We start from the raw sequence: 27355 nt of genomic DNA on the forward strand, positions 1-27355 counted from the left end.
TTAACACCTTTGATAGTTTTAGGCAGCGTTAATTGACAATACCTTTGATGATTGAGTTGGTGTGGCTGTGTGCTGGGGGGTGTTGCTGGCTGGGCATTGCTGGAAGCACAGCTCAGGACAGGAGCGAGGGCAGCCACAGCCCGTTGAAGGAGTCGTGGCTGTTGTGGAGCCGCTAGAGGGGAGTCGTGTATCAGGCTTCAGGCTCCTGCTAAGAGGAAAGATCTCCCTTCAAAATATTTACCTGAAAATACAAAGGCAGCTGCTGACCTTTCTGTTTCAGAATTGTTGTCCCCTGAGGAAGCAGGAGGTGATGCTGGTAGTCCAGGGAGAAACTAAGTGACAGGAGAAAAGCTGCTGTCCAATACTTTGGAGTTTTCCACTGACATTGTCATTGCTGAGAGATTTCTTTGCAGTGCAGGAGAAAACCCAAAGTTCTGCTTCGCACCTTCTGGAGCGATGTGCTTCGTGTGGTGGGCACAGCACCTTGGCCTGGAGGGCAATGGGTTTTAGACCCAAACCACTCTTGAGGGTCTCCACCTGGCCTTGGGCTCTGGAGACAGCTGACTGACCTGCTTGGGACACCAAGCTCTTGCTGCTCACCCCACCTTGCTGTCTGCAGGCAGTCCTGGACCTCTCACCATTTCTCTGCACACTGAACCAGGATGAGGATTTTGTTCTGCTGCTGTGAGTGTAACAAGCTCAGCCCCCTCCAGCTATCCAGCTACCACCCAAGAGATGAGTGCCCTCCTGTGGTAGCCAAGGAGGACATGGCCTTGTGGTCATAGCAGCAGGGTTCATTAAAACATTGGTGATAAGGGAACTTCGTTCAACATGGCAAAGACAGTGATGCCTTCAGTCAGCTGTTAGTACTGAGCTCATTCATATGAGATTCTCTCTCTTCTAGTGTCAGCTTTCTGCTGCCAGTTTGTTTGCAAGGCGCCAGAGCCCTACTTCGCCCTGTTAGGAGCTCAAGCCCCCGGCTGCAGTGTGTCAAACTGGGAAGCAGCAACTTTGGGTTGGATAACTAACTAACTAACCCAACTGGCAGTGCTGTCTCCCATGTGCTGAGCTGCCACACCAGCATTGGGTGCATGTTCTCCCGTGCACCCGCATGTGAAATACATCTGAGATATCCCCTAAGCATGCCTGATGGACAGAGTGGGCTGGTTTCTGCTCTCAGCAGGCTGGACTTTGTTGAGACTGTGACTCTTGAGAGCCTCCTTGGGAGAAGGAGCACTCAGAGGACATGCCAGGGCTGGGGACCCAGTCCCAGTGGAGCCAGGAGGCTGCTGAGAGGAGCAGGGGGTGGGCAGCCTGGCTTTGTGGGGGTGCAAGGAGGAATCCCAGGAGGGATGAGTCCTTGCTGTGGCTCAGAAAACCCTGAATTTCATGGCTAGGAGCTGACCTGGAGGAAGGGAGCATAGCAAGATGAGGAGTGAGGCTGTTAGCAAACCCTTTGTTTTGTCATCCCAACCATTCTCTAGTTTTGTTGTTTAAAAACCTCTTCTTGAATTTGAAAGCTCAATGATCTTTTCGAGATGTCCATTTGTAGGACAAATTTTAAGCTGCTTCAGGTGGCAGCAGTTTCTGACAGAAGCAGTCACCTGTCTACCTGGGTGTTCAGTAACAACTATCCGGTTTCCAGTCCCTCCACAAGGCTGCTACCCATGGGCTCCCTGGCACATATCCTTAGCTGTGAGCAGCTCTCTTGCAGAACAGGCTCAGCCTTGCTGAATTTCAAGGTGTCTTTGTTTTCTTCCAGGAAAATCAGAGCCTCTTAACTGCAGACCCAGCATCTGATGTCTGGAAGGCCTACGTGGATTATGTGGATGAGATAATCCTGGATGGATTCTTTACTGCCATTGAGTGCTCACTCAAGTACCTCCTGGAAAACACAGGTAGCTGCTGATTCTTTTCTTCTGGCCACAGTGCCTGCTTCAGTCTCACCTAAGGGAAGTTCCCTGCTCCTCTTTGCAGAGAGCCATGCAGTGGGGTCAGTGGGCTGTGCCCAAGGGAATGGGGTGGATGACTTTTCTCTCTCTCTCTAATGGAGATTGCAGCATTTGAAATCCTTGTGTGCATCAGAGATGAGATGCACAGGATGGGGCTGGAGGAAGCAGCATTGCAGGAGTCAGGTCTCCCTTGCTGTTTTCTGTTCTGTACTTTCCCTTGTGCCTGGAAGTTGCTCTTTTCCTGCCTTCTTGCTGTGCCTCTTGTGCTGCCTACAGCAAATCCAGGTTGGGTGAGTGCCTCCATCTCCTGGTCACTGGAGCAAAGCATTGCACAGGGAAGGTATGGAGAGGACAGTGCACCATTTGTGGGGACTGGATGGACTAATTTGAGGGATCATCCCAAGTCTGTATACAGCTCAGATATTGATCCTTTCCTGCTTTTACATTTACAAAGCATCAGGGGTATGCCGTCTTTGACTTGTGAGCAATCTCAAGAGCTGATTCTGCTGTTGAAAGGTAGGGAAGAAAATCTCAATCCTCAGGCAGCAGGCCAGCAAGGAGATGAGGTGGGTTCAGGAGATTCTTTCATCAGACCTCTTGCCTAAGAACACTGTGGAGGTGCACTAAACCTGCTGCAAGCATCTTGTATTTACCTAAAGCACGTTTCCAAAAATGCTTCCCCCTTGGACGTGAGGGACACTGAGTTGGGAATTGAAATCCAAACAGTCTTGTTTAAAAACACGCACGTAACTTCAGATTTGAATTTGGTTTTCATTTCCGGTTGCTATAGTTTATTTATTTTTTTTTTTAATGTGTTTCTCCAATAAACCAAAGTGCCTCTTGGTTCCTGATGTTTTTCTCCTCTGCAACTTGTGCCCTGTAATTGTTCAGCTCTCAGATTCCTTTTTGATTAGCTAAAGAGCCTGGACTTCATAAGGCTCCATTCCACAACATTATTATTATTATTTTTTTTCCAACCATTAAATCATTCTTGCCTCATCTGTTCTCCATTCTGATCTGTGGCTACTGGAACATTAGAGAAAAGGCTAGCAAGCCAGCTGTGCTGTTTGCAGGCAGAATATCACAGGACCCTTGGAGTGGGTGTCCCTGGTCACATCTGCCAGTGTCCTTATGGGGCACAACATGAGTGTTGTGTGGTGGATGTCAGTGGTGACTCGAGGTCATTTCTCTCAACCTGAGGAAGCTGCTGATGTCTCTGTTCTTCCTTGCCAGATCCCAAGGCAGGGCTTGCACCCCTGTTTGAAGTGCAGCTGGATTTAGTGATCCCAGATTTGATTTTTCGTCCCTCCTTGGAGCCCGGCACAAATGATGGTTTCTATGACATGGTGGAAAGCCTTCTCAATGACATCTACAGGATCTCCTCACTGGTTCCCAGGCTGGCTGAGCACAGCGGCTTCCCCCACTACCAGGTCTGGTGGCTGAGCTCTGCCCGCTGCCCCGCGGCAGCACGGAGGCCCCGCTGTCACTGTGCTCTGCTTCCCTCCCCTAGGCTGACATGGAGGACATGGCTGACCTGGCTGATGTGCGCCACGACCTGATGGGCCGCGTGCAGGCCGTGATGGCGGCCTGTTGTGAATATCGCAGCAGCTTCGATCGCTACTCGTACCTCTATGGGGATGACAGAAAGGAATTCTTCCGCCAATTCCTGCTCTATGGGCACATCCTCACCGCTGCGGAAATCGAGGCTCATGCAGAGGATGGGGTCCCTGAGACGCCCCCCAGCCTCCAGCAGTTCAGGGAGCAGATCGACTCCTATGAGCAGATCTGTGAGGAGGTGAGTCGCATCGAGCCCATCAGCGTCTTCCATTGCTGGATGAAAGTCGACGCGCGGCCTTTCAAGGCGTCCTTGCTGAATGTGGTTAAAAGGTGGAGTCTGTTGTTCAAGCAGCATCTCATTGACCACGTCACACACAGGTAAGAGCTGTTCCCACCTCCTCTCTCCAGCACCTGTATTGACAAAAATGAGTTTTCTCTCGTCTTGACTGGACATTCAGTGCTTAACAAATACAAGAGCAGGAGTAGGAGGGTCCCTACTTCTGTCAACTTACCACATGCCCTGCAGCTTCCATCCCCTGCTCTCTGCTGGGAACAGATACTGCTGAGTGGGTAAAGTGGAAATAGCTCTGTGAACTTGGTGCTCTTGATGTCCTACATGCAGGTCCTCCCAGGACCTGCTGTGCAGCTTTAGGTGGGATGTCTGTTTGTCCATTTGTCCTGATCCAACTATTCTGACAGTCATGAGGAAGTAGCTTCAAGGTCACAAAAAGGGGGAGTTCTCCAAACAAGTTTTGAGGCCATGTTCTACTTGCTCTGAGTAGCTGCTTGGTTACCAGCTTTGTGCAGGGTGATGCATCAGGTGATTTATTTCAGCAGTTGCAACTGAAGGCCGCTGTAGCACTTGGATGCTTAGAAGAAGTATTTGCAGACATTTGTAGTAGTGAAGACCACTGCTCATGGTGGATGGTATGACCTCGTTGTGGTAATTTCACCTGATGGGCAGCTCACCTTCACCACACTGCTCTCTTACTCCCCTCCCTTGAGTGAACAGGGAGAGAAAATACGATAGGAAAGGCTCAAAGGTTGAGGTAAGAACAGGGAGATTGCTCCAAACTACCATCATGAGCATGATTGCACAAGGAGATCTTCTCCAAGTGGTGCTATTGGGCTGCAGGGGGACAGCCATCTGCTCCATGGGCCTGTCCTGTGCTGCAGGTTTCTTTTGCTCCATGCCTAGAGCAACTCCTGCTCTCCTTCCGCACTGACCCTGGGAGCTGCAGGATTCTCTCTGTGCATTTTAGCACTTCTATCTCTGCTGCTGTGCAGCAGTTTTCCCCTTTCTTCATTCTGCTCTCCCGGAGCACAGCCAGCATTGCTTGCTGCTCAGCGTGGGTCCCTTTTGGAGCAGCTGGAGCTGCTGCTCTTGTGTGACGTGGGGCAATCCCATTGCATCCCTTTCTACCAAACCCTTGCCACATAAACCTAATACATGTGTTCTTTTCAGGACTGTGACTTTGATGGATAATTTCTATGCCAAGAGCTTTTTGTATAGTTTTACAACCAGGCAGATAGGAGCTCTTGCTTGAGAGTCCTTGACTCAGCAGTTTAGTCTTCATTAGGTGAAGAATTTAAGAACACATCTTGGCCCAGTGACATTCACAGAATTTAAGCAGGTGCTTAACGCTGTTTTGAGAACAAAAGTGTGGCAGTGTTGGAAAAGACCAAAGATCCAGGAGCTCATTATGCCTCTGCTGACTGTGCCCAATAGCAGGCAAGGTTAAGAACAAGGTAAAGCTAGTAAGGAAGCTTCCCCCATGTTCCCTTCATTGTGTGTTTATTTTTATGCTGTATAGCTTGACTGACCTTGAAGAGTTCATAAAAGCTGCTGATGAAGGTCTGAGCAAAAGAGTTGAAAAAGGAGATTATAATGGCTTGGTGGAGATTATGGGTCATCTCATGGCCGTTAAAGAGAGGCAGACTGTCACTGATGCCATGTTTGAGCCCCTGAAGCAAACCGTGGAGCTGCTGAAGGCGTATGAGCAGCAACTGCCTGAGGAGGTCCATAAGCAACTAGAGGTGAGTGAGAACTCAAACAGGAGTTGTCAAAGAGAATGTGACCTTAATAGCATTGCAGTAATACTGAAGACCCCACTCCCAGTCATTAGAGGGCCTCATTGGATAGTGTTTTGCTATCGTGGGATGTGCCTTGATAACTCTAAATTTTGGAGTCCTATTGAGATTTTCTTTTAAGGCAGAGATTAAGCCTTTTGTTATGTATGAAAAACATAGAATTGCCTGCTCCAACTCCCAGCGATTACTTTTGAAAAAATTAATGCATTTTCAAATGCATCTGTTAATTAGGTTGAATTATAATTATTTTTAAATAAGCCAGTTCTTGGCAACTGTGGAGATGGGGAAGATAATGTTGGCAGAGGAGTTGCTTTCTCAAAGGACTTCATTCCTCCTCTGGGTCTGTAAAACCAGATCTCCCTGACTCAGAGGATGTCACTGGGAGCAGGTTCTGAAAGTGTTCTGACGCCTTTACTGGCTCTGATTGAATTGGTTTTCTTCTGAGAATTCCTTTTTCTTCGGTGAAAGGGACCATGAGACGAAGGTTAGAGAACATTGTGAGGTACCCAGCCAGCCCTGGGGGTAGCAGGAAATTCTCCTGTGGGTGCCCCATCCATCCAAGGCCGTGGAGGGGCCCTGGGCAGCCTGAGCTGGTGGGGGGCAACCAACCCATGGCAGGAGTGGGGCTGGGGGGCTGTAAGGTCGCTTCCAACACAACCATGCTGTGATTCTATGATCCAATCTTTTTCCAGTGGAGAAGTGCATGGCTATGGGCCCATGGATGCCCTGTGGTCACTGAGTGCTGTGTGCAGAACCCAAGGCTGAAAGTGGGGCCTTTCTTGGAGGTTTCCAAGGAGGTGTCTTATGCACCTGGGTAGCAAGGACTCCCATTCTCTGATGCAGGCTTAGGTGGCAGCTGAGTGGGGTTTGGTACTTCCTTGGTTTCCTGTTTTGTTTGTTTTCCTTCAGATGCAGGAGAAAACAAACAAATTGTATTCTTTATGGCAACATGGAGTTGAATGGTTGAGTCACTGCCATATAGGGTGGGAAAAGCAGGAATAAGTTGCTCTCAGTGCCTCTCTCTCCATGGCTGGGCTCAGCTGGAGCTGGTGACAAGGACAAGGAAGCAGCTCCGTGTGTGCACTGACAAAGCAGAACCCTGGGATTCAGGGACAGCAGAGCCCTCGGCCAGTATTGGTGTCTGGGCTGAGAATGTGGCCCAAAAAGCCTAGTGAGAAGAAATAGATAAATACATCCCCTTCAGAAGGAAATCCCAGGTACAGCAGGGGGGTTGTCAGCAGCACTGTGTGCCTACAGCTTGGCTGCAGACCTGAGAAAGGAAGCAGACTTATTTAGCACCAATTTTATATACACAGACTGCAGGGATTTGCCCCAGAGTCCTGCTTCTTAATTAGCTCTGAAAATCCATCTGATCTGATGAGCTGGCACAGGCAGCCCATCCTCCTGCCTTCGGCTGCTCACAGCAATCTCTGGGTCCCGCTGGGCTTAGTGTTAGCAGCAGTGTTCTTTCTCAAGTATTGAGCCATCGTGGGAGCCCAGAATTTCACATGGGGCCCTTTGTTAAATTATTGAAAATACTTTTGTGATGAGAGCAGCTGGTTGTAAGGTGCCAGTCCTCAGTATTCTTCAAAACTCAGAATCCCACTTAAGTTTTATCCCAAACAGTGTGTTTAGCTTTTCTATCATGGGAATTCTTCCTTACAACTTATGGTGCAGACTCAATTGCTGTTCTGGGTTTATCAATAAACAGATCAGATATGCCGTCTATCAGGTTTCAGATACACCCTACCATTGTTCAAATTTTGCTTGCAGGAGCTGCCAGAAAAATGGAACAATATAAAGAAGCAGGCGATAGCTGTGAAGCAGCATGTGGCTCCTCTGCAGGCAAACGAAATGGCAGCTCTGCGCAGGAGCTGTGCAGCCTTTGATGCTGAGCAGCACAGATTCAGAGAGAGGTTTCGGAAAGAAGCACCGTTCAGGTAAAGGCAAACTGCAGCATCGCATGAGCCCTAAGGAACAGAGCTTGATGAGGTCATCTCTGAGTGTCTGTAGCCTTTGCATGCACTTCCTACCTGCTCACAATGTTGTATCTCAACACCTGGGGTGTTGTGTTGTTGGGAGCACTGCCCAGAGCTAGCAAGACATTGAGCCTGGGTGCTGAGTGCATAGTACTGCTTAAAAGTGGTGTCAACACTGGCATGGGGAAGCACCATCAGTGCATGCTACAGATGTTTAATTTCTGCTCTGTCTCTTGGAGGCACCATTTGTTTAATGTTTTCTTCAGAAGTTGTTTCACTATGTTTCTTTCTAGGTTTGATGCTGAAAAGCCTTATCAGCTGCTGGATGCAAAGAACATTGAGATTAAACAAATGGAGTCAGCCATGACCTCGATTTATGAATCAGCTGCTCTGTTTGAAGTCATGGTGCCAGATTATAAACAACTGAAGCAGTGCAGAAAGGAGATGTGTCTTCTCAAAGAGCTCTGGGATGTGATCTCGGTTGTGAACAGCAGCCTCGAGGACTGGCAGACCACCAAATGGGTGGATATTACTGTGGAAAACATGGATCTCGAGTGCAAAAAGTTTGCAAGAGAGATTCGAAATTTGGATAAAGAGATGAGGGCATGGGGTGCTTTCACAGGGCTGGACAGCAGAGTGAAGAACATGCTGACGGCCCTGAAAGCTGTGGCAGAACTTCAAAATCCTGCTATTAGAGAAAGACATTGGGCTCAACTGATGCAGGTGACGGGTGTGAAGTTTGTGATGGACTCTGACACCACGCTGGCTGATCTTCTGAAGCTCTGCCTGCATAACTACGAGGATGAGGTTCGTGGAATTGTGGACAAAGCAGTGAGAGAAATGAGCATGGAGAAGGTCCTGAAGGAATTAAAACTGACCTGGAGCAACATGGAGTTTCAGTACGAGCCTCACCCACGGACAAACATCCCGTTGCTGAAGTCGGACGAAGAACTCATTGAAACTCTGGAAGACAACCAGGTGCAGCTGCAGAACTTAATGACATCCAAATGCATTGCTTTTTTCTTGGAGGAAGTATCTGCGTGGCAGAGGAAACTGTCCACTGTGGACTCTGTCATTTCTCTCTGGTTTGAAGTGCAGCGTACGTGGTGTCACCTGGAGAGCATATTCATAGGCTCAGAAGATATACGGACGCAGCTTCCAGACGTAAGAAAGCCCAAGTTTTCTCTTTCTGTTGGGAAAGGGTTGAAGAAGATCCTCCATGATCTGAAATGGGATTGTCTATAATGCCGTGTTCCCCAGAGTGGGACTTCTCTCCAGCTGCCTCTCTTTTGGCAGAGACTCTGGTAGTGATGCAGTAGTTTCCCTCACCCTGCCCAGGGATGGTTTTGTATTGTAGATTATGCCTGAGCTGAGAAGCTAGTTTTCACTGTAATGGAGCAAATACAGAGGTACTGGAGACTGAGTGCAAGGCTGCTAGTCTCATTCAGTGCTGCAGGTGGGTTCCCTGCTTATTTGGAGGATCGAGGACCAAGGTAATAATGGAAATGCTGCAAGACCTCCAAACAGACCTGAGCCAAGCAGCTCTGGCAGCATCTGCTTCCATGCCTTCAGTGCTGCTGCAGAGTGAGAGCAGATGTTCACTTGCTTCAGCAGCTGGAGCACACTTGTCATTGGTGACCTTGGGGTGCCTGTAGCAGCCCACCTTCCAGCCTTGCACCAAGTTCTATTCATTACTTTGAAAATGCTCCAATCTGGTTCTTGGCCCCTCTGGACTGCTTGCATCTATGCTGAGGGATCTTCCTTTGCATGGGCTGGAGTTGGCAATGTCCCCACTGTCCCCATCCACACATGGTGTCAGGTCCTGTGTGCGGAGCCATGGTCTGTCACCTAAGGTGGGTGTGCACAGCCCAGTGTTGTCCTGGTGATGCACCACACTGGTGCTGTCCCCTTGTCCTGCTCTGTATGGACAGCTAACTCCCACAGCTTTTCTCACTGGGCAGTATAGACAGGTCCTAAAGACCAGAGCCACGAAGGCTGTACCATGTGCCAGCATGCTGTTAATATCTGGCAGCTCTTTGATGGCATGTGTGAAATTGCTTCGTGCTGTGATCTGCATCCTGCTGGGCAGCTGTCTGCAGCTCAGTACCCACCTGGCAGGTGGCACAGACCAGAAACTCAGTGTTTCTGGAGGACGAACCTCCTCAGGATGCACCCAGGGCTGGGGAGCACTGTGCCAGCAGGGCATGGGATGTACTGGAGTCTCCTTGTGCCTTGTGAGGAGGGCTCAGCCCTGGGGCAGGACTGCCAGCACTGAGTGCAGGGTAGCATGGAGATGCTGCCAGGAGAGCTTTGAGTGCTTTTGTGGCCTGACTTGGGAGGAAGGGGAGGAGCGGGAATATCCTGAACATAGCTTTATTTATTCTTCACTGTTCTAAAAATTGAGGATCCTCACTAGGCACAGAGCATATCTGTCAGTGTGTCCCTCTGCTGCCACAAGGGGTTTCCATGCCCCATTTGAAGCAGGGAGAGGCTCTGCTTGCAGGAGCCACGTCCCCATTTTGGAGGTGGGCACTGATACTCTGATGCTGTACCAGGAAGGGAAGAGTGCATGGAGTCAGTGTCCTTTCCCCTGTGTGAAAATGTCTGCTGCTGCCATGGCCAGGGAGGTTTGTTACACCACCTGAACAAAGGAGAGTAGGTATGAGGAGACATTCAAAGAGCAATTCAACCCCATGAAAGTGGTGGATCCTAGGCACTGACTTCTGCATGGGTCACTTTATCCATGGCTTCTCTGGGAGCAGTCAGAAGCTGAGTGCCTGTTTTGGGCATTTGGGTGGAAGCCTCTTGGCACGAGGCTCTCAGTGGGGAATCTCTTCCCTCAACACAAATATGGTGCCTGAAGGATGGGGCCTTCCATCACAGAATTAGTGCTTTACCATGAATATGTTCTCTGTTGCTTTTTAGGACTCCAAACGCTTTGAAGGCATTGATGTTGATTTTAAGGAACTGGCCTATGGAGCTCGGGAAACCCCAAATGTAGTTGAAGCCACCAATAAACCAGGCCTTTCCCAACAACTGGAGAACATTCAGAGTAGGTAGGTGGAACTTTGGTCCCTGGATTTTGGCAGAGGCTGGGCTCAGCTGTAATAAGTTAGCTTAACCTGTGCTCTGAGCAGTTCTTTTTAAGACTGCAGGCTTGTTTGCATTCACAAGTAGCAGCACGTCTGATCTTTCTTGAGTCCTTTTATTTGTGATCCATCACCTTGAAGCCCCCAAAGTGGAGCCTGGCTTTGTGTATGTGCAAATTCTCATCCTGCCTATCGATTTGCACATGTACAAAAGTAGGCATTCAGCAGGTTTGAGGAGCACGTGGCCTTACTACCACCCTAAATACAAGGTCTTAAAGGTCTGTTTAGCAGTCCAGGCAGGAATATCTGCAGCAGAGCTGAGCCCATGTTCTTTAATTTACAATATTATCTCTGCATATATACCCTTGGCATATGGAAGATCTAGGCTGCCTGGGAAGAACCTTACTGTCCTGAGATGGATGCACTTCTCACTTAACGTATGAGTTTGTCTGCCTGGAACACACTGAGAGCTTAATACGATAGCTTTTTTTCAGTAATAACTATCCTCTTAAAATAAGGTGGTTTTTTAAATATACATATTAGGTAAAGCCAGTGTTGCTCACAGAGGACTAGCTGCATGTTATTTATGAAGTTTGTAAGCTCAGCAGCAGTTTAGCGTGTAAACACTGAAAGATTTATTTTAGATTGGAGCAAACAAATTTCCCTTCAGGCTTCACAAACACAAAGAGCTGACTAGGTTTGAATAAGACTTTAAAATACAGCTTGTTAAAATAAAAGCAGTTATAGAAACTTTCATCACAGTGTGAAATCACCTGTGAAAATTATGAACTTGTCTAAAGCAGCAAGTCAGACTGCAAATGCTTTCTAGCTTCTTCCACTTCTGTTTTTGCTTTTTTATGAGGCTCCTGGGCTGTTTGGCCCTTGGGGACACAGGGAGACCTGTGAGTTACTACATGCCATGCTGCCCTATTCAGTGAAGGCTGTAAAGGACCACGCCGTAGGCTCAGCTCATGCCTGGCATTTTCCTATGGCAAGGAAGAATCTGCCCAGCTGCAGAATGGAACATGAGGGGATATTCTTCTGTCCTGGGTATTAATTCGCTTTGTTTCTCCAGGCTGTCACTGTGTGAGAAGGCTTTGGCTGAATATTTGGACAGGAAGAGGTTGGCCTTTCCCAGATTTTACTTCATTTCTTCTGCAGATTTGTTGGATATTCTTTCCAATGGCACCAACCCACAGCTGGTAAGCATTGCTCTGTGTCACCTTTGCATTTCCAGCTGTCAGTGATATCACAGCATGTCCTGGGACTCTCTGGTAGCTTATCCTTTCTTTGAGTGCTTTTTCTAACCCCCTTTACTTGGTTAAATAATGATTCCCACACAAGCCAACTTCATCTGTCATCTCTGAAAGTCGGTGCACACTGTTGTCAGATGTAACTCTGGTGAGGTTTGCAGATGGTTCTGAAAACATTTCTCAAAGCAGAGTTTGTCTGCGTGTTGATGGTGCCAAACCACTGGTGGTGAGTGAGCTGTGGGGAGGGAAATATCATTCTTGAAGATTCAGCTAGAGCTTGTTCCTGACCCGGGATCCCCAGGCTCAGGTGCCTCCTGCTGCTGGAAGAGCTGCAGACAGAGCATTTGGATGTGAAAGGAGATGTCCCTTCTGAGACAGAGGAGTCGTTTGTTATTCAGCCACTTCTTTCCAGAACCATAGCTCTTGGTGTGCCCTTGTGCCATACTGAAAGGCAAGACAGCTGGTGACCAGACAGTGGCCATGGCCAAGGCAGGCAGGTAGATCTCCTGGTTCTCTCCATCCCTGCACATCTCAGCATGCAGGCTGGGTGTCCAACCTTCTGCCCCAGGTCCTAGGCTTTCTAACCAAGGATGTTTTCTCTGTTCAGTCTGAGTTTTGGAATGCTAAGTGTGGGGAAGTCCCTTGAAATACACAATTCCCCCTGTTTACTTGTAGTGGGGGAACTTCTAGTTTCCTGTTTTAGGAAATGACCTCCATGTATGCTTTCCTGCACTCCCCACGAACTCTTCCACCAAATTCTGCCCACTGAGAGAAAGGAAGTTTCATAAGGAGCAAAGCAGTGCTAGGGTTGTTTAGTGGTATGGGAGCATGTCAGGAAATGGGGCTATTCTGGGCTGCGCAGTGCTGTGTTCTGGCTGGCAATGCTTGAGGGGCATCATTTGTTCCAAGCTTGGCTTATCAAACTGATAGAATTTTGCAGCAAATGAGGAGTTGTTGGATAAGGAATAAACTCTTTGTTCCAGCTTTCAGTAGTGGATAACCTCACCTTCAAGCTTTCCATCTAATTAGGAATGTGGATGCATGCGTGGAGCAGGTCTGTACGTGCATTTGACAGTGTTGTTATTTATTGCTAACCTTTACCACTGCTTGTACCTGCCTCTGCTGCTGGCTAATTTCAGCCCTCGGAGCATTACAAATGCCCAGTTGATTGATGCATAAAATAGAGAGGAAAAAATAAGGTTGGAAAGAGAAGATACTGTGTCAAAATGCTCTGTGGAGTATGAAGGAATTCTGCGTGTTTTCTGTTAGTTGAATCTATTTGTGAAAGCAAAGTAAATGTCAAGTAGGATCATATGTTAATATACTCTCTGGTTTTCCACTGTATTTTCAAAATCTGATCATCCCTAAAGGAGGATTAAATGCACAGTGCTGTTATCCTCTTGAGCTGGGTATTGAACTTGGGTGGATTCAGGTGTGCCCAGGGCTCCTGTGGCAAAACTATAGCAATGGTTGTTGGAAGCCTTGTGAGCAGGCCAAGATGTGGGATGTGGAGATGAGTGAGCAGAAACTTCTAGATGTAAGAAAAACTTTCTATGGTTTTACTTAATGTTTGAAAGGAGAGATTTTAATCTGGGCAGATGCAGAGTGCCAGTTTCTTCTTGAAAGTGTTCAGCATCTTCCAAAGTCTGGCCCTACTTGGACATGCATAAGGTGGCTACTGAGGAATGTCAGCTGCAGTTTGTGAGAGCAAGCGTGGTTGTCCTTTGTGAGTCAGGTTTAAACAGACAAGTCTGTTGTCTTTCTCTGAAAGCATCAGCACACCATGCATCTCAGGCTGTTCTCAGCCTCATCACTTAGGAGGCTGCCTCCGACCATCTGCCCATCCCTGGCTGTCTTTGAGAGAGGCGGCTCTGCTCTGGGACTGCTTTGTGAGCCGACCCTTGGGGGAACATCAGTCCTGGGAGACAGCTGCCTCTGGTGGTGGCAGTGATCTGGTGCACGACTGAATGGAAGTGATCTGGAAGAAGATCTGGTGACCTGCTTGGCTTCCATCGGGAAAGCGCTGATGTTGAGAGCCTGCAGCAGAAAATCTGACACCTCCACATTGGCTTTTCAGTCTCATACAGCTGTGAACAAGGCAGGAGTTGATCGCTTTCATTCTAGAAGAGCTCTTTTGGTCAGGGTGGTTTTGTAGAAGGGCTGGGCTGCTAAGCTGTTTAGCATGGATCTTCATCAGAAATAAAGGTCTCATGATGGAGGAGATCTCATGACTTCATTGGCCCAGAATTGCCTTCTAATAATGAGAAAGCAGGGAGATTCACAGCGAATAAAACTCCCCAGCGTGGAGGGATGAATAGGATGAAGCAGAGCAGTGGCTGGAGACCTTTCATCTTTACATGGTAGGGAAAGCGGGCCTAGGAGGTGATGTAATGCTTGAATGTTTGCTTTCTGTGCTGTTACCCAATGTAGGAAATTTCTCAATGGAAAAATGTGCTTTACTAAGGCATGTCTGCTTTGTGAATTGAATAGAAATAGCTGGAAGTATTGGAAGGGACAGCAGGAAGCTTGTAATCCTGGCCATACATGAAAAGCTGTGGTCACACTGAGACATTCAAGAGCTTCCTTATGAACATGACTGTTGCTGTGAGTTGTGTATGGTGATGGCTGCTCTGCTTGCCCTGTCTCAATCACTTTATACAATTCCGCCTGCAGGTGCAACGTCATCTTTCCAAACTCTTTGACAACCTGGCCAAGATGAGATTCCAGCTGGACTCTGAGCAAAAGCCAACCAAGATTGGCCTGGGGATGTACAGCAAGGAGGAGGAGTACGTCAGCTTCAGTGAGCCGTGTGACTGCAGTGGGCAGGTGAGAGGGAGGACCTCATCCATCAGAATGGTCTGGGGGGCTGCTCTCCCACACCATATTTGGGCTTCTGTAGAACTCCACTACTCTCCCTTAATGAGAGAAAGGTTGGAAGAGGTGCTTGTGTGATTTAGCAGCTCCATACTTAGTGGCCCTTGGTCCCACTGTGGTTACATGCTCACGGAATTGATGCATTGGCATTGGAGTCCACAGAGGGAACAAAGGGCCCTTTATCAGCTAATTGGGGTTTCATTTATTCATTTATTTAAGATATTTTGAATGTTAGTCTTACATCTTGTTAAGAATATCCTCGTAAGGGAGGAGCTGTGCATTGGAAATAGAATAAGCCCTTCCATGCTACCTCTGCATGGGCATCTTTTGGAAGACAAGGGTTTTTTTCCTATTTTCTCATCTTCGTTCCTTCATAGGACGAATTACTGAGCTACTGCTCAGCTAGTCTGTCCCCACAGCTGTACCTTTCTGTATCAATTCTTACAAGAAGCTGAAGTATGTATCAGCCACCAAACTGCGTGGTGATGGGGCATGCTGCATTTGTGCTCTCCTCTCTTTGAGGATTTTGTGGAATATGAATTTCAGGAGGAATCTTGTTCCCAAGTTTGGCAGCACTTCTTGCTTGCTGCTGGTAGATTGCACCTGAGTCCTATCTGTGATCCTTCTTGTGGCCTGGAGGAGGAACATACTGCTCCAAATTACACATCCAAGGAGTTTGTTTTGGTTTCTCCCATAGCTTGAGTTCAAGAAAGATCTTGCCTGTTGATGTCTACCCATGCAAGTTGTCCAGTACCAGAATCATCTAAATCCACTGAGTCCGAAAGAGGCTGAGGCTTGTTTAGAGAGTTGAGATTCTTGTGCCATTCTGTATCTTCACTTAAGCCAAAAGTGCTTAGGAAGAGCTGATGTGTTACTGTGATTTAATCTCTCCAGGTTGAGGTCTGGCTGAATCACGTACTGAACAGCATGAGGGCTACAGTCAGAGATGAGATGACAGAAGCTGTAACGGCATATGAGGAGAAGCCAAGGCAACAGTGGCTCTTTGACTACCCTGCTCAGGTATCTGCTGTTGTTCATTCATCTCTGCTTGGTCTGGTGCATGAAGGGGCAGCTCTTGGCCTTTTTCAGTCCTGCTCTTTCCTTCTTACAGTAACAGCATCTCGCTGACTGAGAGCCTTCTGCTATGCTGCCCAGTAGTGATGAGTTGTCCTTCACCCTGCCATTCTTCTACAGAATCTCCAGGCTGAGCCCTGTGGTCTGGCTGGGGCTGCAGGGAAAATATTCTCTTGGTTGGTTTACAGTGCTCATGGGCTTGGGCAGTGCTGTGTCAAAGACAGGTTTGTCTGCCCAGAGAATGAGAGAGATGAAGATGGATGGTGAGGGCTAATGAGAGGAAAGAGCCCTCTGACAGCTTCAAGGTCTCCAACTCTGCCTCCATTGCTGTGTCTGGCACATGAAAAATGCTCACTTACTAATAAGTAGTTGTTAAATATGTCTTTATCACTGACATGTTTTTAAATGAACATTGCTGAGCAGGTCCCCGTTGTCCTGTGTGCTGTGACTGCTGTATTTAATTTCATGTCACGGATCCTTTATCTTTGATCTCTCATGGATCACGTGCTCTCTAAGTTCTGCTGTTTTCCCTGGTACTGAGCCAGCTCCTTTCCCTAGGTGGCTCTGTCCTGCACACAAATTTGGTGGACGACTGAGGTTGGGATTGCCTTCGCCAGGCTGGAAGAAGGCTACGAGAACGCCATGAAGGAATACCACAAGAAGCAAGTGACCCAGCTGAACACCCTCGTCACCATGCTAATTGGGCAGCTCTCCAAGGGTGACAGGCAGAAAATCATGACAATATGCACCATTGATGTGCACGCTCGGGATGTGGTGGCAAAGATGATAGCACAGAAGGTTTGTGTTTGCAGCTCAGCGAAGTCCTGGGCTGGGCATTGGAGGAGGGAGAGTCAGCCACATGCCATTCAGCTTGCTGCCTTGGAGGGAGAAACAAGACTGATTTTTACCTCTGCAGAGTTTGCTGCGAGGAGCATGGTGTCATGCTGAGCAATGAAAGCTGGGGTAGAGAAGGAAGAAGGAGAGGACATTGGGAGTGATGACATTTTCCTGCCCCTGGGAAGCAGTGTGTTAATTCATTAATTTGTTTTACCTGCACATGTCGCTTCTGCTTAGCTACTGAACTGTCATAATGTGAACCCATGAGTTCCCACGCCTTCACCTTTCCAGTTCTCCCCCATCCCTCCTGCGGAGCGGCTGCGCGGTGCTGAGCTGCTGTGAGTTCAGCACAGCACTCTGACAGTGCATGTGGGTGCATTGCAGGTGGACAATGCACAGGCTTTTGTTTGGCTGTCGCAGCTCCGACACAGGTGGTCAGATGAGGAGCGGCACTGCTTCGCCAACATCTGTGATGCCCAGTTCCTCTACTCCTATGAGTATCTTGGCAATACCCCTCGGCTTGTGATCACTCCACTGACAGACAGGTAGGTCCCCGGGAGCCACCATCACAGCTGGGCTGTGCCCTGCAGTCAGACACAGCTGCCAGACATGGGATGGGTTTGGTTTTGACACCCACATCCCCCTTGTTCTTTCTCCACGTCTCAGCATTCTTGTGGCAGAGCTCTATCTCTAACCCAGCAGTGGTACCCACTGGGATATCTGTGCCTCAGATCCCAGGCTGGGGTTTAGCTCACAGGTTAATATGTTCGCCTGTGTGTTTGCCTTTGCATGGGTTGTCCACAGTCCCATGCAGTCGATAATTTTAGAAAACTTTCATCCTGTCTTGAAGTAGACCCCTACTACGTGGTTCAGTTGTCTCTATGAGGATGCTTGGAGGGACTTGAGATGCTCTGCAGTGTCCCAGCTGGCTTCCGACTGCCAGTTCAGAAACATTCAAGTCTTCTGTGGACCCTGTGTTGCATCTTCACTCTCTACTTGGCATCTCAGGTGGCTCAACCATGTTAGTCAGCTGAGCCAAGACCCCATGTATTATCATTACCGAATCACAGAATGGCCAGGGTTGGAAGGGACCTCATGGATCACGAATCTCCAACCCTCTGCCACACGCAGGGCCACCAACCTCCCTATTTAATACCAGACCAGGCTGCCCAGAGCCCCTTCCAACCTGGCCTTGAACACCTCTAGGAATAGGGCATCCACAGCCTCTCTGGGCAGCTGTTCAGCACTTCACCACTCTCATAGTAAAGACCTTCCCCCTGACATCCAACCAAAATCTTCCCTTCTTTAACTTAAAACCATTTCCCATGTCCTGCAGTTATCTACCCTTTGCAAGAGTTGATTCCCCTCCTGTTTTAGGCTCCCTTTAGGTCATCATGTTTTGTTAACCATAATGACTACAACTCCGTGGCTTCTATAGGGAGGTGTGTGGGCATCTAGCATATGTCTATCATCAGCATGAGAGAGGAGCTTTGGGGCAGCACTGAGTAGGATGATTCCTAGGCCACCTAAGCAAGTTTCTGGCAGTGGTGGGCAATGGGACGCTTTCAGTTGGAGGGTACTGGGTGGCAAGAGGAAGGTCTCAGAAAAGCCAGCCTTTTCCCACATTACCTGGGATGTTCTCAGTATCAGTAGGCAGTATGGGCTTTCAAATGAAGCTTAAATCTGAAGGCCCATCAGCAGACCGTGGTGGAACTGCACACAACCAGGCAGAGGTGGTAATTGATGCAGAGGATATTCAGCTTCCATGTGCACTGTGCTCAGCTACTGCTTTGCAGAACGAAGGCTCACCAGAGCGCGTTGCTTCAGTCCCTTTGCTCTGCGTCCCAACAGTGACCTATTGGACCAGGTCTCAGTCTCTTCTCATTTTCCCTTTTCCTTTTGCCGTGCAAGATGTTACATCACCCTGACCCAGTCACTGCATCTGACCATGAGCGGAGCACCTGCGGGCCCTGCAGGCACCGGCAAGACGGAGACTACGAAAGATTTGGGGCGAGCCCTGGGCATCATGGTGTATGTGTTTAACTGCTCTGAGCAGATGGACTACAAGGTACTGCAGTGCTGCACCTCACTGCCTGCTGAAACCTCAGCTGGTCCCTCTGGGATCACTGCCATCCACCACCTTGCTCTGCTCCTTTCTACTTTCTACTACTTTCTACTCCATGCCATCCTCTTCCCTTTTCTAAGACTCGCATGTGGCTCTTTGAGAAGCAGAGAGCCAAATCCCTCTCTCTGCCTCATGACACCTTTCCTTCTGGAATTAGTTTTTCATGTGAAATGCTTGAAAAATCTGTGTTAATGCTTCAGCCCTGTTCGTTTCTCCCCACCGTGCTCATGGGCTGATGGCAGGGCTGCCACCTGCCCTTCTTTATTCAGCGTTCTCTGCCAAATAAAGGCGAAGCCTGCTGAACCTTCCATCACTGTAGAAGGTTGAATCATCAGGTTGAGCTTTGCTCCCTGCCACTCTGGCACAGTACAATGATTTGGTAGCCTTAGATCATATTTTATTCAGCGTATGGGCTCTCCCAGGAAGCAGAGCCATAAGTAATTCAGCACAGGTGACCTTTAAATCAAACGAGTGCACAGATAGATCAAGAAAGTGCAATTAGCAAATCAAGTGGCAAACTGTGTGGAGCTATAAATATTATAATTGAGTTGTGCCTGCTGTTTCCATGCACTCTTCTAAATACCCACAATAGACTGTGAGTTGCTAAAAAATAAACAGACTGGGAATGAAAATAAGCATCCTTTTTTTTTTTTCGTTTTCTTTTTGGGTTTGATTCCGTTCTTAATGTCACTGTTGTAATTTTGTCGTTCTGTTTTATTTTTATTTCTTTCAGTCTTGTGGGAATATTTACAAAGGCCTTTCCCAGACGGGAGCCTGGGGCTGTTTTGATGAGTTTAACAGGATCTCAGTCGAGGTCCTTTCTGTGGTGGCTGTGCAGGTAAGCAGAGAAGCACTCATAAATACACACAGACAGGGCAGAGTTGTGCTGCACTCATAGAGCAGCAGTAAACGTGGGAGGTGCGTGTTGCTGGTTCCTCAGCATCGTGGCTGAGGGATGATATCCCAGGGTTATCACACGCAGATCACAGCACTGACAACATGTGGCAGTTATGCTGCAAGTATTTCTGTCCCTTCTTTTTCTTCCTGCAATTACAGCATTAGTGTGGAGGCAATACCTTTCTCCAGATCAGTGCATGCTGTGGTTCTGTGCTCCGTCCTGAGGAATACACTTCATCATTAACGTGCTGTGAGATCATTGCAGCCCATCATTTTATAGGGAAGAAGTGTATTATGGCTACTCAGTCTGCTGTGCAGGGAGGAGAGAGGATGTCTGGGGCTGATCATGGCCTGCTGGGCTTTCTGGTGGTTATTTATTGCCTCCAGTCAGGCACAGCTTTTGTATCATGTGTGACGAATAGAAATATGTCCAAGATGTATTTTCCTAACACCTGCCTGTCACCAACCCCAAGTCATCTTTTCCTTCTTTTGGTTTTCATGTGGCGTTAATCTCAGTGTCTGTAAAGAGGGGCATTCCCAGCAGGGTGGGTGCAGTTCCTGGGAGGAAAGCCTGCAGCCCCGTGGTGCAGCTTGGTGTCACTGGAACTTCTGCCCACCTGCAGCCTTGGTTGGTGTGCTTGCCTAGGATACACAGTGTGGAATCAAAGCCTAGAGAGGGCTGTTTGAGCTGTGCCTGGCTGTGTAGGATCCCTGTAGGATGATTTCTCATCTTTTTGTTGGTTTATCTGTAGAGACAATGAAGGTCAGGCTGGAGCAGGCTCTGAACAGCCTGATGGAGCTGTGGGTGTCCCTGTTCATTGCAATCTTTAGGGGTTTTTTCCTACTCAAACAATACTGTGATTAGTGAGTTCCATGCAATGCACATCAGCAGCCCTGGGAGAGGGGCTGGTAATGAGAGCCCCCTCCCCATCGTGCTATGGAGCCCTGTTCTCTTGTGTTTATATGTAATCTGGCACATCCCCTCCTCTTAACGGCCAGTGGGGGAATCTGGAATTAATTTGGAATCACCTCGAGCTCTGTCACATTGGTGCCCTCTGAAAGCACCAGGGACATCCCTGAGGCAAGGTGGGATGGTGAGCCCCCAGCGTCCAACTACCCCAAGCATTTGGGTGGTGGGTGCCCGGCTGCACTGGGATGGATGAAGCAGTTCTGACTTAAGCAGCACTGAAAATGTTGAGCCTTGGGGAACTTCACTGTGGAAAACTGGGAAGCTGAAGGGTTCAACTTCTTCTGCACCCAAGTGTCAGTTGAATGCAGGGTTTTAGGATCCTGGTGTTTGATGGAGGTACAGAGTTCTTGATATGTTCTCTTTTGGGCTCAGTTTTGTAGGAAGAAATGTCTAGAGCCCAGAAAGTTCTGTACTCTTGTAGGTGTTTCAGTCAAAGATGTTCTGAACCCCTCCATGGACTCCTCACTCTTCTCATCTCCCTCTAAGCTGTAATTGGTTCCTTACGTGACGTCCCAAAGAAGCCCCAGGCGAGTAGAGGCGTTTATGTGCCTTTCCCTCATTTTCTCTTCCATCAGATTCTAGTTGAAAGTTGTCATTGAAAAAAAGTCTTTGAGGATCTTAAAATAAAAGGGGAAGCTGAACAAAAGAAGCCCAGATATGACTCAACTGCTAATGATTCTCTGCTCCTGGCTGGAGAGCCGCGTCTGAGGAAGGCAGCACAGCTGTCATTCCATTGCTGGCTGCTATTAGGGGTGTAACCATGGCGATGTTTAATTGGCTGCCTTAGTCATGCAGCTAACGTCGATACGGTTCCTTACAGGAAAATATTCGATTAATTGCTTCTCTTTAAGATGGCAAACAGCAGTGAGGTTAGAGTGGTGAAAATAGATTTCTCCCTTGCTTAAGTTGTGTTGGTGAAGAGATGATGGGTCTTTAATAAACTCGGTTCTTTGGAACCCAAGGAATGGGAAAGACAGCGCTGCAATCAGGCAAATGTAATATTAGTAAGTGAAGGTGGCAGGGGAGGCCTTGCAGCTTCTGCCTGGTAATTTTGGTTTAAATTAAGCATCTGATATCCCAGAAACTTAACAAGTGATAAGTTCTGGGGCCGTTTCCTGCTCCTCACCCATTGCTCTTATGAGAAATAGTGCAACTCTTCTCAGCTCCTTTGCCTGTTTCCCAGTCTCTTCAGCTCTGTTCTCTGCTTTGTCAGACCTTAGCTGTGATGGGAAATTGATGCTGGCACACAGATGTACTCCAAATGCTATATAGATATTTATATGGTTGATTAAAAAAGTGAAACAGCAACAATAAAACCCAACCGGTGGTAAGCTCTGTCTGTCATGGGGCCAGGGGTAAGGAGTGTGGCATCGTCGTCTAATGTATTTCTTTGTACTGAACGCCATACCAACGTTTTGCCTTGGCTCCTAGGTGAAGAGTGTGCAGGATGCAATACGGGAGAAGAAGAAATCCTTCAGTTTTCTTGGAGAAGAGATCAGCTTGGTACCTTCAGTGGGAATTTTCATCACCATGAACCCTGGTTATGCTGGGCGAACTGAGCTACCTGAGAACTTAAAAGCTCTCTTCAGGTGAGTCCAGGCCAGGTTTTGTGGCCTGTGTAGGGCTGACAGGAGTTGTCTTTTGGGATGTCTAAGCTTGACTTTGTTTTCTTGGAGAAAATGCATTGGAGAATCACAGATTTCTGCCTTGCACAAGAAGCCAGTACCAGGAGTATAGAGGCAGGGAAAATGAGCTGTGTGCTTTGTGTTGGTGAAGTCAGTGCATGACCTGTCTCACAGGAGTAATTCTGGAAGATAGCATTGCAAATCCACTGCCCTTTTACAGCTGCAGATCGACTCCTCGTTCTCAGCAAACACAGGCTGTTGCTGCCTTTTGGCTCATTTCTCAGTAGCTGAATATTGTAAGAAGTACAGCCCTGGTCCTTCAGCTGGATAGGGCAGGATGGAGGGGTTGGAACTTGATGGTCCTTGGGGGCCCCTTCCAACACAAGCTATTCTATGATTCTGTGATCTCCTTCCCTCTCACTTTCCTGTGGAACAGTTGTCTCAGATAGATAGCTGCAGCCTCTGTCTGCTCTGCTCTGGGACTCGTTATCCCACTTGTTTCATTATCACACGTCTGTGAGCCTGGATGGCCATTTTTCCTCTGGCACATTACCTGGACGTGGGGTTAATGGGCACACACAGGGCTCCCACCCTCAGCTCTCTTCCCCTCTGCTCCCACACCAGCACTGCCTGCAGTGGGAGGGGCCCATCCTCTTTTCAGCACAGTGCTAAGACTTTGCAGAAGGTGGGGGAGAGGCCCAAATCTGAGTCTGTCTGCAGGTTCCTGCACCAAGCCACTGGTGTTATCCTTTTCTGAGCATCACGCAGTATTCACTATTGCTGATTCAGCAGGTTCAGCATCTGCTCTGCTACCCATCAGGATAACACTATTGCCTGGAAACAAACCATTGTAGAAAGGAGATTTCAACAACGATATTTTCTTCTGAAGACTGATTTTTTTTTTTTTTTTTTTCTTTTTTTTTTTTCCCCATCAGCGCTGACACAAATGTTTTCAGGTGAGGTTCAACACAGCCCTCTGTTTCAGCTCAGGACAGAGCTCATATAAACTCAGGAAGAGCTGGAGAGGGAGCTTCTGTGTCTTTGGGGTGGCATAAGCTGCAGTACAGAATCATAGAATGATTTGGGTTAAAGATCATCTACAGCCTGCTGTGATCAGAACAGCTGGTAGCGTAGGCTGTTTGTTTTATTACATCCTCTGAATTCAAGCCCAAACCATACTAATATGTAGGCAGCAAACTGTGCCTGTCCCCTCTTTATAAGACCTGTAGTCAAAGGTTCTGCTCTCCTCCCTCCCGTCCTCCTAGGCCATGCGCAATGGTTGTGCCGGACTTTGAGCTGATCTGTGAAATCATGCTGGTGGCTGAGGGGTTCATCGAGGCCCGTGCGTTAGCCAGGAAGTTCATTACTCTGTACCAGCTGTGCAAGGAGCTCTTGTCCAAGCAGGTGAGCCCGTTTCCATGGCTGCACGGAGCAGAGGAGCACTCTGATCCCAAAAGTTGCTCAGAACACAATGCTTTGCCACTGCAGCTCCATGATTGAAGCTTCCCAGCTGTTCTTTAGTGACTGCAATTGTGCTGGAGGCTGAAGGGGGTCTTGGGCTGTCTAAAGGCTGTGGACAAAGAAAGAACATAAGAAGTTACTTCCTGGCTTGAGAGCTCCTCTCATACCTCTTTGTGATCCTTTTCCAGTGATGCCCTTACAGCTCAGTGCTGCTTCTGAGCTGTAACATGCCAACATGCTGCACATGGTAACCTTGTAATGGAGAAACCTGGGTGTTTGGGGCTTCATAATGTACTAACACAACTTTCACTTCATTAACTTGTGCAGATCCGGGCTAGGCTGGACTTGCTTTAGGTTGTTTCATTATTTTGGTGGAGCAAATTGCTTAGGTCTTGTTCAGTGCAAGTCCTATTGCTGTTCTGCTGCCAGCATTGAGTCCCCACGGTAGTAGAAGCAGTTGAATTATCTGACTCTTTAATGCTGTCCCTGAAAAAAATCTCATCCGGGAAAGAAATCAGGTAGCTCAGTCTGGAGGAGGCTTCTGGGCACAATGCAAATATCAGATTTGGACATATTTCTATTGCTGGCTTGTCTGGCTGTTCAGAGCTACTAGTTCTTCCCCCTTCATGGCATCATGGCAGTGTGGTGTCTAAACATAAATTCATCCTTCCTTTTTCTCCTGCTTAGGATCACTATGACTGGGGCTTGCGTGCCATCAAGTCAGTGCTGGTTGTTGCTGGTTCCCTCAAGAGAGATGACCCAGGGCGACCTGAAGACCAGGTTCTGATGCGTTCTCTTCGTGACTTCAACATCCCCAAGATAGTGACTGATGACGTGCCCGTGTTTATGGGGCTGATTGGGGACCTGTTCCCTGCACTGGATGTGCCTCGGAAGCGTGACTTGAATTTTGAGTCGTTTGTGAGGCAGGCTGTGTTGGACCTCCGGCTGCAGGCTGAGGACAACTTTGTGCTCAAAGTAAGACCAAATAATCAGCTGTGCCTACATTGCCATCAAATTGTGGTTTTCCTCAACCATTTTTGCCTTCGCAGAGGTGGCTCTGTGCAGAATTCCCCTTTCGGTCTGACGTTGGTGGAGGAGACAGTTTGCTATGCTGGTTCTGACGCAGTTGTGCAGAAAGCCAGCACTGACTCAGTCCCTGAGTTTACAAGGGGCCAAACCTTGTTGCTTGATGAAAGCATGACCCCTAGAGAGCAGAGCTTTGTCAGCCAGCAGCTATAAGGTATAAATCACAAAATCACAGAAGAGCATGGGCTGTAAGGAACCTTGAGGATCTTGTAGTCCCATCCCTATGCTGTGTGCAGGCTGCCCCTCAGGCTGCCCAGGGCCCGTCCATGTCCTTGGGCACCTCCAGAGATGGGGCACCCACAGCTCTCTGGGCAGCAGTGCTGGGGCCTCACCATCCTCTGAGTAAAGAATTTCTTCCTGATGACTGACCGAAATCTCTCCTCTGTTATTCAAAGCCATTCCCTCTTGTCCTATCACTATTCGACTGTGTAGAAAGTCATTCTCTGTCCTGTTTACAAGCTTACTTTAAGTACTGGAGGACCACTGCCTGGTGTCTTCTGTTCTCCAGGCTGAACAAACCCAGCTCCCTCAATCTTTCTTCATAAGAGATGATTGGAGCCCTCTGGTGATCTTTGTATCTCTCCTCTGGGCACGCTACAACAGCTCCACATATTTCTTGTACTGAAGAGCATCAGTCCCAAGACTGGCTCCTGGGAGACATTACTCATCACCAATCTACACTTAGACAGACCTGCTGACCACAACCCTCTGGCTGTGACCATCCAACCAATTTCTTACCCACTGAATAGTTCAAATCGTTCAAATCTGTATCTCTCCTCCAATTTACGGATAAGAATGTGGTGTGACATCATAGATAAGGCCTTGCAGAAGTCCAGGTAGATGATATCAGTTGCTCTTCTTTGTCTACTGATGCTATCACTCAGTCATAGGAGGCCACCATTGGTCAGGCAAAATGGTGCTGGTGATTTATTTGCAGTCTGAGGTTCTCAACCATCACGATCAGAGTGGCGAGATCAAACTGGAGCCAACCCCATTTGCGTATCTTGGTCACATCCTTCTAAAGAAAAGGCTCAGCAGAAGCTGCTTTATAAGTCTGAACTTCAGTATGGCATCGTTGTCTGAAATTTGGGCATGCTTTTTTCAGGTGGTGCAGCTGGAGGAGCTGCTGACAGTACGGCACTCTGTCTTTGTGGTGGGAAATGCAGGCACGGGCAAGTCGCAGGTAATGAGGTCTCTGAACAGGACTTACCAGATAATGAAGCGACGGCCTGTCTGGACAGACCTCAACCCCAAAGCAGTCACCAACGATGAGCTTTTTGGCATCATAAACCCGGCGACAAGAGAATGGAAGGACGGTATGTGTATTTTCTCCCTGAATGGGTGGATAAAGAAGGGTTTTAATTTTTTTTATGAACTTCTTGAGCAATGTAGGAGGACTCCTTGTGTGCAGGTTGCAAAGCCTGGCGTTTGTCTGCTGCTCGCACCCATGTGAGAGTTTGTGGTTGAAAGGATTTGTAGGATGTTTCAGCTATTTGGTTGTCAGATGGGAAGTGTAACATGAGCCTGCTTTATGCTATTGCCCTGAGAGTGTCACGTCCCTTAAGACCAGCAGTTACCAGTTCCTAAATGGGACAGATAAGCTGGAGTGAGCTGTGCCAGTGACAAAAGAGATGAGTGCTGGGGCCCCTCAGCATGTGCCAGCCCTGAGTTTTTACTGCTGGTAGAACACACACGCCAGCCCTGGAAGTGATGCTTTTCCACCACAGTATTTTCCACCAAGTTGCTCCCTGATCTCTGCAGTACACCAGGACTTGCCAGACTGTCAGTCGTCATCACTCCCAAGGAAAATAAGCCATGTGCTTAAAACTGGCTGAAAGGTCACAGGCAAATCTTGGTTGTTCAATGCAGGAACGCAGTTTTGATTTACATTTGCAGCTGGTCTGGGAGAAAGGCATTGCCATCAATCATGCTCGGCCAGAATCTCATCAGAGATAAGGAGACAAACTGTCACCCACCTCTCCCTGCCACGGACCCCTCCCGATGCCCCGCTTTGCTCCAATGTCAGGGCTCATTTCATTTAATTGTAATTAGGGACCCTAAATGGAAAGTGAGGGAGGGAAGTGCGGGATGCAGGCAGAGCTGTGCAGGAGGCTGCAGCAGCAGACGGAGGGCTGCAGGTGGCATGGAGTAGCAGCACAGGATGTGGTAAAGGCATGCACTCTTTCTTGCCTGGCCTGCAACATTTCAAGGGAGCATAGATGATTCTGGCCTGAGATTTAAAGGCAAACACTTTTTGTGTTGGCCATTCCTGAAAGTTCTGTTTCTTTTGGCCAAATAGCAGCAAGGAGATTTTTCCCACAGTCCAACAGGAGGTGATGCTGTCATCTCATCACTGTTCATTATTGAGAGCTGAAAAGGCTGTACCTGTTAGATGGTGGAAGGTCCCACGAGGGAGCCCTAAAAGTGTGCTTTATAAAATCAAGCTCCTCTTTTAAGCCTCTTGACAGCTCTGTGGTGTGGATGC

General features: G+C 48.2%; 1 protein-coding gene across 1 annotated transcript in view; it reads left to right on the top strand.

The window, feature by feature from the left end:
- DNAH9 (dynein axonemal heavy chain 9) overlaps positions 1-27355 on the top strand; it is a 182861-nt gene that overhangs the window by 23582 nt on the left and 131924 nt on the right. Inside the window, exons 15-32 of the mRNA XM_048965517.1 lie at positions 1763-1898; positions 3186-3382; positions 3463-3887; positions 5324-5546; positions 7374-7540; positions 7873-8743; positions 10505-10635; positions 11744-11870; positions 14595-14747; positions 15690-15815; positions 16428-16667; positions 17091-17251; positions 18618-18774; positions 19565-19669; positions 22130-22287; positions 23589-23727; positions 24472-24759; positions 25976-26186. Of these exons, the coding sequence (XP_048821474.1) occupies positions 1763-1898; positions 3186-3382; positions 3463-3887; positions 5324-5546; positions 7374-7540; positions 7873-8743; positions 10505-10635; positions 11744-11870; positions 14595-14747; positions 15690-15815; positions 16428-16667; positions 17091-17251; positions 18618-18774; positions 19565-19669; positions 22130-22287; positions 23589-23727; positions 24472-24759; positions 25976-26186 (4015 nt within the window). The remainder of the gene's footprint in view (positions 1-1762; positions 1899-3185; positions 3383-3462; positions 3888-5323; positions 5547-7373; positions 7541-7872; positions 8744-10504; positions 10636-11743; positions 11871-14594; positions 14748-15689; positions 15816-16427; positions 16668-17090; positions 17252-18617; positions 18775-19564; positions 19670-22129; positions 22288-23588; positions 23728-24471; positions 24760-25975; positions 26187-27355) is intronic.

This window comes from Lagopus muta, chromosome 18, assembly GCF_023343835.1.
Source record: "Lagopus muta isolate bLagMut1 chromosome 18, bLagMut1 primary, whole genome shotgun sequence".
Lineage (NCBI taxonomy): Eukaryota > Metazoa > Chordata > Aves > Galliformes > Phasianidae > Lagopus > Lagopus muta.